The sequence below is a fragment of the Papaver somniferum genome, chromosome 4 (genome assembly GCF_003573695.1).
Source record: "Papaver somniferum cultivar HN1 chromosome 4, ASM357369v1, whole genome shotgun sequence".
Classification (NCBI taxonomy): Eukaryota; Viridiplantae; Streptophyta; class Magnoliopsida; order Ranunculales; family Papaveraceae; genus Papaver; species Papaver somniferum.
This window is the reverse complement of record NC_039361.1, coordinates 111362072-111376946: the sequence shown is the minus strand read 5'-3', so window position 1 is coordinate 111376946 and position 14875 is coordinate 111362072. Positions and strand designations below refer to the sequence as shown.

Below are 14875 nucleotides of genomic sequence, written 5' to 3'. Positions count from 1 at the left end.
AGAAGATCAAAGCCATCTCCAACCAACAACTAGTAATTTAACCACAAAATTGGTTAAAAAAATCAAAATCAACAGTTTTTGGGTGAAAAAGACATCTAGGTTTTGATACTGTTTAAATGGACAAAAATGTTAAAATAGCCAGGATATAAATAGTTTCATCCTACCCATTTTCAAACACGTTTCCTTATTTTTAACACAAAATTGGTTAAAAAGACCAAAATCAACAATTCCTAGGTGAAATGGACAGTTAGATTTTGATACTGTTTAAATGGACAAAAATGTAAAAATAGGCAGGATGTAACCAGTTTCATCGTGCCCATTTTCAAATATTTTTTCTTATTTTAAATTTACACAGGATGTATCAAGTTTCATCCTTTCTATTTTTTAAATTTAAGCTAAGATGAAATCAGATTCATCCTTACTATTTTTTTTTGGCCATTTCACCCAAACTATTTTTTACTCGTCCATTTGAACCGTGATTTAAAAATATTTGGACAAATGACCCATTTTCCGTATTTTTAATTTACATCAGAATGCATCCAGTTTCATCCTTGCTATTTTTTAAATTTAAGCCAGGATGAATTCAGTTTCATCCTTGCAAAAAAAATTTTGTCCATTTCACCCGTAATAATTTTTACTCGTCCATTAGAACCATGTTTTAAAAATATTTGGACAAATGACCCATTTTCCGTAATTTAACTGACGAAACATTGTGTTGTTGAGCTTGGTGCTGCTTAAGCGGATTCTTGAGGAAGTGAGAGAAGTGATGTAAGGAGGGAACACCATGCAAATCAAACCTCTCCATCCCATAGTTCTTCAACAATCTTAAACGGAGCTCCTGGAAGTTCCGAGACAGCAAGATCACTTGGGTGACCTCTGCATTGGGGAAGTTTGTTGATCTTTACCAAGTCATTTTCATCCAGATGCCAATCAAAAATTATCAGATTCTCCTTCATCCTTTGTTCGTTGAAGCTTTTCACTAGCAAACCCACTCCTTGCTCGTATACCCATCTAAGACAGACCTGAACACACAAAGTAAAAGTAAACTACTAACTGCTTGTGCAAGACCTTAAGCTTTTTACAGGACATCTTCCGAACCAAATCTTAAGACCACCGGATATGCTAAGCTTTGTAGACATTCAACTCAAGATCAATTGGCGTTAACTGGTGCAACCCAGGGTCATTATAAAGTGGGTATCAAGCCAATTCACTCTATAGTGAGCTTGAGTCACTCCACTTGTTGCCAATTGATTTTGAATTGTAAAAGGAAAATTTCTTGTTTGTTCCTAAGCCCATAAGATTATTTATAGGAGGGTCCAACCGGATTTTATTCTTATCCTAGGGTCCAAAGTTTTTTGAAAACATGGAAATGACTAATATACCCTACTGGTTAAATATGTGTGAAATAACATAATTCTACCAAATCGAGATTTTATTTATCGGGAGGTCCAAATTTAATTAAAACATATAAAATACCACAAATTTGAGTACATATCTGCTAAATTTGTGTTACAAATTTGAGTACATATCTGCCACCATGCTTAAAATTTGAGTACATATCTGCTGCACTTTTTACAAATCTGAGTACATATCTGCTGCACTACTTACAAATCTGAGTATATATCTACCGCACTGCTTACATATAGAGTGTGTATCCGTTGGACATATGGAACCTGTAAATGTGATCAGAATATAACAATATTAAAACACATCAACAAAGCTACCATCTATTTCAGTATTTCGCACACGTACTCATGGGTCAAACAAAAAAAAAGTGGCAAAACTATGAACAAAACAGAATCAAAAGAAGTTTCTATCAGTACGTCATATACGTACTGCAGATTCATAAACTAAAAACTCAATTGCATGTCAAGAAGTGATGAATCCATGAATATAACCGAATCAAAGCACATATTTTAGTATCTCACATACGTACTCATGGATCAAACCAAAAGAAGTAGCAAAATTGTGAATAAAACAGAATTAGAAGAAGTTTATATCAGTTTGACATATACGTACTGCGGAGTCATGAACTAAAAACTGAACTTCATGTCAAAGAAGTGGCCAAACTCAATTGCATGACAAGAATAGGTGACAGAACTATGAAAAATAAGAGGATCGAAACAGATATTATAGTATTTTGTATATGTACTGACGGATAAGACTAAAAAATGAGACAAAGCACATCCAAATAGCATTTCCTATCAGTATGCGACATATGTACTGAAGATTCATGAACAATAAATCAACTGCATGACAAGAATAGGTAATAGATCTATGAAAAATAAGAGGATCGAAACAAATATTACAGTATTTCGTATATGTACTGACGGATAAGACTAAAAAACATGACAACACTTCAGTATTATACATACATACTCATGGATCGAACAAAAAAAACTGGAAAAACTTCGAATAAAACAAAATCAGAAGAGTAAGCCATATATGTACTGTCAATTCATATCAAAAAAACACTGTAAATAACTGAAACCAAACCAATCTCACAATTCAAACTTAAAAACAGACTAAAACAAGAAAAATTCACAATTCAATTTTATTCCACAGTGTAGAAGCTGAATTGAAACTATAACTAGTATTTATAAGTAGATTATAGGAAGCACCGGCGAATCACTACCTACGGTAGCAATTTGATTTCACTGATCATACTTTCAACATAATCCAGTTCTCCGTGCGCTGCAGACAGCAGCAATTCAACGTGTGTAGTCACCCATTTGGATTTTAGATCTAGGCTTTTTATTCGGACTTCTAGCTTCTATTTCCATAATGTTTGCATTGGGGAGAATTGAGATCTTTTGCTTTTATACCTAGTAAAGAGATCTTGCTATGTTTAAGCCTTGTCCATTACGAGATAGAGGGACAACTCAATGTCTATACATGGCAGCTGATTACTACTAAAACTTCTTAAGTACACAACTAGACCTTAAACCAGACCTCAATCAGGGTTGTTACCAACCCAGCTTAACTTCTTAAGCTAAGTGAATCCTGATTTGCTGAAAACCATAAGTAAACAACAATTTTTAAACCCTTCTAACGAATTATCATTTTTACATAAGAACCAAGCAGAAGTTAGAACTACAGATCACTATCATTATTGCGCACGGGGTAAAAGTTTAATGTTGTTACCGTTATGCGTTGAAGCGCCAGAATTGAGCTAAATGGGAAAGTTAGAGGCAACTCTTTAAAATATCATTTCTATACAAGGGGTGAATGACAATTCTCAGCTGTAGGATTAATGACCCAGCTATCTCTGTTGGGTTGAGATCTTGAATCTTCTTTCCTTCTTGGAGGTCCTTTACAAATTGGATTGGATCTTTCACTTGTGCGCTACTTGGCTCCTCTTGATCACCTGTCATATATCCTAGAACATATGAGAACAGTAATGATGTTAGAACACAAAAGATATCAAATCCTAAATGTACAACCAGAAAACTGATTACCAACAGATGGAAGCAGCACCAACTCACCACACCATGTTTTTTCATTGAGTGCTTCCAAAATTCGTTCTAGGAAAAATGAAAACATTTTTATCTGATTCAATCATATGGATATGACCTTTTACCAACATGTATAATGAAGGCAAACATATATCATCGCATCACATGTTGCATAGTCCACCCAATTTATCTTTTAATTGTTAATTGAGTGCTAAGAAAATTTATTCTAACAAAAATTAAGACATTTTTATCAACCACCCTGCAATTGGTGCCTTGGAAACTTACAATTTGGAGATCCTTCTATTCTCCACTTCATTTTCACACTTTTCTTTGAAACTTGTAGAAAGTTGCTGCTTCACTGCAGCTTGGAAAAATCCTACAAAAATTTAGAGGTAGAAAAACCTCAGTATCACAAAAAATAAATAAGCTACTAACTATTGTTAATAAACCTCAACCAAAGATGATTTGCTTACTTAGCAGCTAGTTTGTTTGTCATGCACAGCACCATCTTAGATCTGAGAGTAGCATGCAATTTCCTTTAGAAGATTTGAAATCATTTATCTAAATATCTATCTAACCAAAACTGGTTGCGGAATAATCATATTACCTTGCAAGGCTTTCTGCTATTCTCGCCGGATAAAGCTGAAATTTCATAGAAAGCTTCTGGTATAACAAAGCTCTTCTCTTAAAAAACTGAAACCAAACCTATAGATGCATAGTAAACACAGATTAACAGTACGTCATATACGTACTGATGGTTAATACACAAAACCAAACTGAAACCAAACCAAAAGCCATCAAAATGAAACTAAAATACCAGATCTACAAACGAAACGAACGTAAAACATGATTTTATAACTAGATCTGCACTATTTTCATCAAAAACCACCAGTACATCATATACGTATTGATGATTAATACACAAAAGCAAACTAAAAACAAACCAAAGACCAACAAAATGGAATTAAAACATTAGATCTACTAATGAAATGAACATAAAACATGACTTTCTATCTAGATCTGAAGGATTTTTATCAAAATCGAAGTAAAAAAATTAAAAAATCAAGCATGAATATCGGAATAACAAAAAATCCACCTACCGATTACACTTGCAGAGCTCGAACTCATGAATCGAACTCACGAATCGAACAAGGACCTCAAATAATCTTCACTTGCAGAGCTCTTCTTTGAAAACATAAATTGAGAGAATGAAAAAGAAACGAACGTCTCTATCCGTTTTTATATAGTGCGGGGTGTTTTGGGAATTATGATAATACGTCACATGTGTCTCGCACGTGTACAAGACCTAGGCTTAAAAAATTAGGTCCAGTTTCATGTTTTCTTTTAATTATGGACCTATGCTTACTGGGTTTTAGTGGATGGACCTGCCACTAATTAGTATCACTAAACTAGTACCTATGGGTAATTCCTACATTGTAAAATGACAAACTTAACAACACGTACTCGGAAACACGGGAAAAATGTATTATGTACATATCAGAGAGAAATACAGGAAACTTAGAAAAACTACTGAAACTGGATCTTTTTTAAATACTTTAGAATCATAAATTAAGAACAGAATCAACACTTGAGCATGAGTTTTCCTTCTTGCTTGAGCAATCTCATGCAGAACCTGTGGGTCTTTGACTCCAGTAGATCCCCATGGGGTTCCACTGGCTCCCAAAGGTGAGTAACCACTGACAAAGATATCCTTGGTTTTGCAGAACTCCCTCAGTTTCAAGTTTTGCCAAAGCGGGTTCATTTCCACCTTCCAGTAACATAACGATCATTTTCAATAAAGCGATTAGAAGAAAGAAACTAATAAATGAAAGACTTGGTTTTGATAACATTGCATCGACAAATCCAAAACATCAGTTTGATATGACACGTGGTTAGAGGGCCATTGAGAGATGAAAACTTACTTGATTAACAGCAGGAGGGATGTTAGCAGTGTCCAAGATAATCTGAAGCTTCTTGCAAGAGAAGTTGCTGACACCAATTGACTTTGTAAGACCAGATATCTGACACTGTTCCGTTGCTGCCCATACAGATTTGTAGCCCACGGGAAGGAGATTTTCCTTTTTTATAGGATACTCGTACTTCCCACTCCCAGGCTTCAAGCTCACTGGAAAGTGTATTAGATATAAATCAAGGTACTCCAACTTAAGATTCCTACAAATAGATTCAAGCAAACAAAAAAAAAGTTACTTGATTGATTTAATTATGACCTTATTAGATAATGAAGGGGGGATCTTATGACCTTTGGTACGTATGTATCATTTACTTTTTTTTTGTTTACCTCAGGCACAAATGATAATTATCTGGCTTAAAATGAAGTTAACAATGCCTGAAGATTTTTGATCTCCAGAAAGGCTACCTTAAAAAAAAAACCAACTTTGATGGAATTACATAGGATACCTGAGAGACTTCTGTAGAGCAGGGACAACAAGGTGAGGGTGAGCATCAGTGCACCATAACTTGGAAGTGATAAAAAGTTGGTCTCGAGATTGGATCAATCCAAGTTGAAGAGCTTCAGCAATAGCTTCACCGAGGAACTCTTCAGACCTGTAGGCAGAAGCCGTATCAAAGTGTCTATAACCAAAATTGATAGCATTCAAAATTGCGGCTTTTGCTTCTACTGGATCAGCAACCGGGAAAGAAGCTGTGCCCATTCCCAATATGGGCATCTCACTTCCAGAACTCAATGTGACCTTAGGAATTACAGTCTCCATCTCTGTGTTAAGATGCACAACGTATCAAATGCAACTTTTCAGCTCAAAAATGATATTTGTATGATACTTGATCGTCTGTTTGTAGATGCAAAGAGATTGATAAGTAGGAAAAAAAAAATTATTAGACAAATAGAAGAGAGGACAGAGTCATGTTCATCAGCATTTGTGGTGGAGTCATACTTTATATTAATCTACATGAATTATGCCCATTCAAGTCAAGGAGAAAACATAATGTTTCAGTAGATAAGACATATGAATTGAAACAGCCATATATAGACAAGGGGATTCATCCAAGGACAAGTTGGATTTGTTGGATCACAAACACGTCTGAAAATGTGGAAATACGTATCGGTTGTGATTTGTAACCAAAGTCCCCAAGCAGATATCTACACGACCCTCTCCCAATAGAGCCATTTCACACGGTTTACATTTTTCTTTTTTTGTTGTTGTGCAGTGAGGCAAAATGTTCTGTTTGAACTTGGATAACCTGAAGATGGACCTATAGAAAAACTGCGTCGAATCAAACCTCTCCGTCCCAGAATTCTTGGAGAGTCTTGAAAGGGGCCGCTTCAAGTTCCGAGACAAAAACATCACCTGAGAGTCCTCTACTTTGTGGGATTTTGCTTATCTTTTCCAGTTCATCTACACTGAGTGCCCAATCGAAAATCATCATGTTTTCCTTCATCCTGTGCTCATTGAAGCTCTTCACTAGCAAGCTCACTCCTTGCTCGTATACCCATCTCAGACAAACCTGAAACTCACGCAGTCAAATTAAGTTACACAAAATTGGTTAAGAAGACCAAAATCAACAATTTCTGGGTGAAAAGGACATTTAGATTTTGATACTGTTTAAATGAACAAAAATATAAAAAAGACAAGATGTAAGCAGTTTCAACCTACCCATTTTTAAATATTTTTTCTTATATTTAATTTACATCAGGATGCATCCAGTTTCATCCTTACTATTTTTTAAAATTTAAATCAGGATGAATTCAGTTTCATTCTTGCTATTTTTTTAATATCCATTTCACCCATACTAATTTTTACTCAGTCCATTTGAACGATGTTTTATAAATATCTGGACAAATGACCCGTTTTCCGATTAAGTCACCGCCTAGTCCTTTAAGACCATAAATAAATTCTCTCCATAAGATATTCGTCCAACCAAAATTTTGTTTATTTAATACGAAATGAAACACCACGATATAATGTACTAAGTTTTATACTATAGAGTATATAGGGGAAGACCGGTACGAAACCTGTGCGTGAGTTTTCCCTTTAGCCTCAGCAATTTCGTGCAGAACTTGGGCTTCGTAGACTGAATTAGACCCCCACGGGGCTCCTTGGCCTCCTAAAGGTGAGTAGGCAGTGAGAATGATACCGTTAGCCTTGCAAAAGTCCCTCAGTTTCAAGTTCTGCCAAACTGGGTTCATCTCCACCTGTTGAATCGATTTTACATCGATATATACAACATGCGGTTAATGCAACAACATGGTTAAAGAAGCGGGAAAAGATAAAATGAGAGCTTACTTGGTTAACAGCTGGAGGGATGTTAGCAATGTCCAAAATGGTTTGAAGCTTCTTACAAGAGAAGTTGCTGACACCAATTGACTTTGTAAGACCAAGTTTTTGACACTCTTCCATAGCTTCCCAAACAGACTTGTAATCCATTGTAAGCAAGGCATCCTTTGGCAGTGGAAACACAAGCCCTGCAGCTGCTTTCGCGCTTATTGGGAAGTGTATCAGATATAGATCAAGGTACTCCAACTTCAGGTTCCTGTAAAAGAACTTACATTCGATCACACTCAATCATTTATCATTGTCGTTACTTGTGTTATAAAGATACACTGACTATATGTGAAACAAAAATAGAAAGTTATTCCTCTGTAACATGTCTAGAAAGTAACAAAATGAAGGCTCCCTTTAACTATTCGAACTGCTATATGGGAAGACTAAAGAGCAGAATAGTAGACTTTTTAGACGGGAGTGATTCACATGGCAACGTTTTACCCCTAGGCATCTATGTATACCAAATTAAGAGTGTTTCCTTTGGAAATTTTATACGCAGGTGGGAAAATTTAAGAGATAACATGTGAATCTATATATATGCCCTTTGTATCTCTTTGAACACAACTGAAACAAGTAGGATAAGGATATGGTACCTTAGAGAGTTCTGAAGTGCGGGGATGACACGGTCAGGATGAGCATCACAGGGCCAGAGCTTAGAAGTGATAAAGAGTTCGTCTCGAGATTTTATTAAACCAAGTTGAAGTGCTTCAGCTATAGCTTCACCAAGAAACTCTTCAAACTGATAAACCGAAGCTGTATCAAAATGTCTGTAACCAGTCTTGATAGCATTCAAAATCGCCAATTTCCCTTCTTTTTGAATCAACAAATGGGTATGCAGCAGTGCCCATACCTAATACCGGCATCACACTTCCGGAACTCAATATTACTGCAGGCATTAACCTTCTCCATCCTTCCGTCTCTCGAAGTCTCTCTCTCTCTCTGTTTAGTACTTGCTTAGAAACAGATAAGGTGGCTATCTCATCTATTGAATTGGGTATCATTTGATGCTTGTTTGCTTGGATTGAATTAGTTCTTGCAACCTACCAAAATAGACAAAATGGAGGAGAAACGGCCAAATTATCTCTAACCACCAAACCGTTATCACATTTTACACCTGAATTACTTCATGTGAATTTCTTGATCTCAAGACAATAACACCCCTACACCTTCTGACATTGTTTCATCATACATATTGATGCAAAAAGACATTTTATCTGAACTTTAGTCAGCATATCTTTACACCTAATTTTTTTATTTTTTGGAAACTGGCCTATGAGGCTGAGGAAAAAAAGTTTATCCAAAGCTTGTTAACGAAAGAGGCTTAGGCATTCCTAGACTTTTTTCGATAGTACTCTGAGAGCTTAAATTCTCGAAATGAGACGTTGTATAGATAACAGAATTAATCAATCTAAAGCTGTTCCACAAATCAATCTTCAGGACATTTTTATTAAAAGTTAGTTTTACATTCCTGCTACAAGCGAAATCATTCTTGGTGCTGTGCCCTTATGTAAGGAGATACCAGAGAAAGAGAATCATCCCTTAATCAAACTTCTCCATCCCAGAACTCTTCGATAGTCTTGAAGGGTGCCCCTTCAAGTTCTGAAACAAACAGATCACCTGGTAGTCCTCTACGCTGTGGAATTTTGCTGATCTTGACCAAATCATCTCTGGTCAGTTCCCAGTCAAAGATCATTAGGTTCTCTTTCATCCGTTGTTCATTGAAGCTCTTGACTAGCAAACTCACTCCTTGCTCACCCATCCAAGACAAACCTACACACATGAAGATAAACTGTCAGCTACGAACTAGTAACTACTCGTGCAAGCTAGATTTCAAGGTTTTCACATAATATAACTCAAGAAGTGATAGAAAATACGTTTGAAATTTCTTTAGCGGAGCAAATGCAGTGCACTTGATGCTAAATATTGCGTTGCACAAATGATGCTAATTTTAAGAAACAAGAATGAAATCCATTACCTGAGCATGAGTTTTTCCTAAACCTCTCGCGATTTCGTGCAACTCCAGTGCCTCTTTGACTGCATTAGATCCCCACGGGGTTCCGCTAGCTCCCAAAGGTGAGTAGGCAGTGACAACGATACCTTTAGCCTTGCAAAATTCCCTCAGTTTCAAGTTTTGCCAAACTGGATTCCACCTTCCAAAGAGAGCTCCTTATCAATACCGTAAAATAGATGAAATCAACAATATTCTTATGTTGGAGTCTTGCAACAATAGAAGAAACGTCAGATGTATCAAACAATAAATATAAATAACCGTATCAAAGAACTCTACCACGAACAAATTGATGAGGGCAGAGTCACAGGTTCAACAAGCTGTCCTTAACACATTAGTTCGCGGGTATACTCTAAAGTAATGCTAAACCCCAACGTGCGAAGATGTGTCCAGGATAAGACTGCCCGATATAACTTGTATTAGCACAATACAAGTTACCCACTCTTAAACTCAGCAACGTGGATGGAAGTAAAACGCCGCACGAAAATAAAAGCAAGAAGATGAAGAAAGGTAGACCTAGAGATGGTCGCTGCTTGTGTGTTTTGAAAAGAGATTTTCGAGTTGTATTTATAGGAAAATTAACTTGCAAATCAAGTTAGGTTTAGGTTTTTTCTTATAAAACGAGTTTTGTTTCTTGTAAAACAATTAAACACAAAAAAAGAATTTTTTCCATAAATAAAACTCTTAAATAAATTATTTATCAAGTTAAACTTGGAAAAAATAATTTCAAGTAGACACGGACTTGGTGCTTGGTACACGCGCATGGGCATGGATCGAAACATGTGTCCAGGATAAGACTGCCCGATATAACTTATATTAGCACAATACAAGTTACCCACTCTTAACTCATCAACGGGGATGGAAGTAAACCGCCGCACGAAAATAAAAGCAAGAAGATGAAGAAAAGTAGACCTAGAGATGGTCGCTGCTTGTGTGTTTTGAAAAGAGATTTTCGAGTTGTATTTATAGGAAAATTAACTTGCAAATCAAGTTAGGTTTAGGTTTTTCTTATAAAACGAGTTTTGTTTCTTGTAAAACAATTAAGCACAAAAAAAGAATTTTTTCATTAAATAAAACTCTTAAATAAATTATTTATCAAGTTAAAAATTTGCAAAAAATAATTTCAAGTAGACACGGACTTGGTGCTTGGTACACGCGCATGGGCATGGGTCAAAACATGTGTCCAGGATAAGACTGCCCAATATAACATGTATTAGCACAATACAAGTTACCCACTCTTAAACTCAGCAACGGGGAAGGAAGTTAAACGCCTAACTAAAATAAAAGCAAGAAGATGAAGAAAAGTAGACCTAGAGATGGTCGCTGCTTGTGTGTTTTGAAAAGAGATTTTCGAGTTGTATTTATAGGAAAATTAACTTGCAAATCAAGTTAGGTTTAGGTTTTTTCTTATAAAACGAGTTTTGTTTCTTGTAAAAAAATTAAACACAAAAAAAGAATTTTTTCCATAAATAAAACTCTTAAATAAATTATTTATCAAGTTAAAAACTTGCAAAAAATAATTTCAAGTAGACACGGACTTGGTGCTTGGTACACGCGCATGGGCATGGGTCAAAACATGTGTCCAGGATAAGACTGCCCGATATAACTTGTATTAGCACAATACAAGTTACCCACTCTTAAACTCAGCAACGGGGATGGAAGTAAAACGCCGCACGAAAATAAAAGCAAGAAGATGAAGAAAAGTAGACCTAGATTTGGTCGCTGCTTGTGTGTTTTGAAAAGATATTTTCGAGTTGTATTTATAGGAAAATTAATTTGCAAATCAAGTTAGGTTTAGGTTTTTTCTTATAAAACGAGTTTTGTTTCTTGTAAAACAATTAAACACAAAAAAGGAATTTTTTTCATAAATAAAACTCTTAAATAAATTATTTATCAAGTTAAAAACTTGCAAAAAATAATTTCAAGTAGACACGGACTTGTGCTTGGTACACGCGCATGGATCGAAACATGTGTCTAGGATAACACTGCCCGATATAACTTGTATTAGCACAATACAAGTTACCCACTCTAAAACTCAGCAACGGGGATGGAAGTAAAACGCCGCACGAAAATAAAAGCAAGAAGATGAAGAAAAGTAGACCTAGAGATGGTCTCTTCTTGTGTGTTTTGAAAAGAGATTTTCGAGTTGTATTTATAGGAAAATTAACTTGCAAATCAAGTTAGGTTTAGGTTTTTTCTTATAAAATGAGTTTTGTTACTTGTAAAACAATTAAACACAAAAAAGGAATTTTTTCCATAAATAAAACTCTTAAATAAATTATTTATCAAGTTAAAAACTTGCAAAATAATTTCAATTAGACACGGACTTGGTGCTTGGTACACGCGCATGGGAATGGGTCGAAACATGTGTCCAGGATAAGACTGCCCGATATAACTTGTATTAGCACAATACAAGTTACCCAATCTTAAACTCAGCAACGGGGATGGAAGTAAAACGCCGCACGAAAATAAAAGCAAGAAGATGAAGAAAAGTAGAACTAGAGATGGTCGATGTTTGTGTGTTTTGAAAAGAGATTTTCGAGTTGTATTTATAGGAAAATTAAGTTGCAAATCAAGTTAGGTTTAGGTTTTTTCTTCTAAAACGAGTGTTGTTTCTTGTAAACAATTAAACACAAAAAAGGAATTTTTTCCATAAATAAAACTCTTAAATAAATTATTTATCTAGTTAAAAACTTGCAAAAAATAATTTCAAGTAGACACGGACTTGGTGCTTGGTACACGCGCATGGGCATGGGTCGAAACATGTGTCCAGGATAAGACTGCCCGATATAACTTGTATTAGCACAATACAAGTTACCCACTCTTAAACTCAGCAACGGGGATGGAAGTAAAACATCGCACGAAAATAAAAGCAAGAAGATGAAGAAAAGTAGACCTAGAGATGGTCGCTGCTTGTGTGTTTTGAAAAGAGATTTTCGAGTTGTATTTATAGGAAAATTAACTTGCAAATCAAGTTAAGTTTAGTTTTTTTCATATAAAACGAGTTTTGTTTCTTGTAAAACAATTAAACACAGAATTTTTTTTTTCATAAATAAAACTCTTAAATAAATTATTTATCAAGTTAAAAACTTGCCAAAAATAATTTCAAGTAGACACGGACTTGGTGCTTGGTACACGCACATGGGCATTGGTCGAAACATGTGTCCAGGATAAGACTGCCCGATATAACTTGTATTAGCACACAATACAAGTTACCCACTCTTAAACTCAGCAACGGGGATGGAAGTAAAACGCCGCACGAAAATAAAAGCAAGAAGATGAAGAAAAGTAAACCTAGAGATGGTCGCTGCTTGTGTGTTTTGAAAAGAGATTTTCGAGTTGTATTTATAGGAAAATTAACTTGCAAATCAAGTTAGGTTTAGGTTTTTTCTTATAAAACGAGTTATGTTTCTTGTGAAACAATTAAACACAAAAAAGGAATTTTTTCCATAAATAAAACTCTTAAAAAAATTATTTATCAAGTTAAAAACTTGCAAAAAATAATTTCAAGTAGACATAGACTTGGTGCTTGGTACACGCGCATGGGCATGGGTCGAAACATGTGTCCAGGATAAGACTTCCCGATATAACTTGTATTAGCACAATACAAGTTACCCACTCTTAAACTCAGCAACGGGGATGAAAGTAAAACGCCGCACGAAAATAAAAGCAAGAAGATGAAGAAAAGTAGACCTAGAGATGGTCGCTGCTTGTGTGTTTTGAAAAGAGATTTTCGAGTTGTATTTATAGGAAAATTAATTTGCAAATCAAGTTAGGTTTAGGTTTTTTCTTATAAAACGAGTTTTGTTTCTTGTAAAACAATTAAACACAAAAAAGGATTTTTTTCCATAAATAAAACTCTTAAATAAATTATTTATCAAGTTAAAAACTTGCAAAAAATAATTTCAAGTAGACACGGACTTGTGCTTGGTACACGCGCATGGATCGAAACATGTGTCTAGGATAAGACTGCCCGATATAACTTGTATTAGCACAAATCAAGTTACCCACTCTTAAACTCAGCAACGGGGATGGAAGTAAAACGCCGCACGAAAATAAAAGCAAGAAGATGAAGAAAAGTAGACCTAGAGATGGTCGCTGCTTGTGTGTTTTGAAAAGAGATTTTCGACTTGTATTTATAGGAAAATTAACTTGCAAATCAAGTTAGGTTTAGGTTTTTTCTTATAAAATGAGTTTTGTTACTTGTAAAACAATTAAACACAAAAAATGAATTTTTTCCATAAATAAAACTCTTAAATAAATTATTTATCAAGTTAAAATCTTGCAAAATAATTTCAATTAGACACGGACTTGGTGCTTGGTACACGCGCATGGGGATGGGTCGAAATATGTGCCCAGGATAAGACTGCCCGATATAACTTGTATTAGCACAATACAAGTTTCCCAATCATAAACTCAGCAACGGGGATGGAAGTAAAACGCCGCACGAAAATAAAAGCAAGAAGATGAAGAAAAGTAGACCTAGAGATGGTCGATGTTTGTGTGTTTTGAAAAGAGATTTTCGAGTTGTATTTATAGGAAAATTAAGTTGCAAATCAAGTTAGGTTTAGGTTTTTTCTTCTAAAACGAGTGTTGTTTCTTGTAAACAATTAAACACAAAAAAGGAATTTTTTCCATAAATAAAACTCTTAAATAAATTATTTATCTAGTTAAAAACTTGCAAAAAATAATTTCAAGTAGACACGGACTTGGTGCTTGGTACACGCGCATGGGCATGGGTCGAAACATGTGTCCAGGATAAGACTGCCCGATATAACTTGTATTAGCACAATACAAGTTACCCACTCTTAAACTCAGCAACGGGGATGGAAGTAAAACATCGCACGAAAATAAAAGCAAGAAGATGAAGAAAAGTAGACCTAGAGATGGTCGTTGCTTGTGTGTTTTGAAAAGAGATTTTCGAGTTGTATTTATAGGAAAATTAACTTGCAAATAGAGTTAGGTTTAGTTTTTTTCTTATAAAACGAGTTTTGTTTCTTGTAAAACAATTAAACACAGAAAATTTTTTTTTTCATAAATAAAACTCTTAAATAAATTATTTATCAAGTTAAAAACTTGCAAAAAATAATTTCAAGTAGACACGGACTTGG

The 14875-nt window shown here is 35.1% G+C and overlaps 1 protein-coding gene and 1 pseudogene across 3 annotated transcripts; both read right to left on the bottom strand.

The window, feature by feature from the left end:
• Positions 1-1418: 1418 nt before the first annotated feature.
• On the bottom strand, positions 1419-6279 carry LOC113276334 (non-functional NADPH-dependent codeinone reductase 2-like). Of its 3 annotated transcripts, none has more exons than XM_026525922.1 (8): positions 5874-6279; positions 5378-5627; positions 4556-5223; positions 4063-4160; positions 3929-3970; positions 3741-3831; positions 3145-3379; positions 1419-1673 (listed from the first exon to the last, which is right to left on the bottom strand). In XM_026525922.1, the coding sequence occupies exons 1-3, from the start codon at positions 6185-6187 to the stop codon at positions 4942-4944; spliced, it is 846 nt and encodes a 281-aa protein (XP_026381707.1). In that variant the 5' UTR covers positions 6188-6279; the 3' UTR covers positions 1419-1673; positions 3145-3379; positions 3741-3831; positions 3929-3970; positions 4063-4160; positions 4556-4941. The 3 variants fall into 3 exon arrangements, with proteins under 3 accessions (XP_026381707.1, XP_026381708.1, XP_026381709.1); XM_026525923.1 differs by having other exon boundaries at positions 1520-1673; positions 3145-3367; XM_026525924.1 differs by lacking the exons at positions 3145-3379; positions 3741-3831; positions 3929-3970; positions 4063-4160 and having other exon boundaries at positions 1520-1673.
• An 89-nt stretch (positions 6280-6368) lies between these two features.
• Positions 6369-8933, bottom strand: LOC113276333 (annotated as a pseudogene).
• Between the last annotated feature and the right edge of the window lie 5942 nt (positions 8934-14875).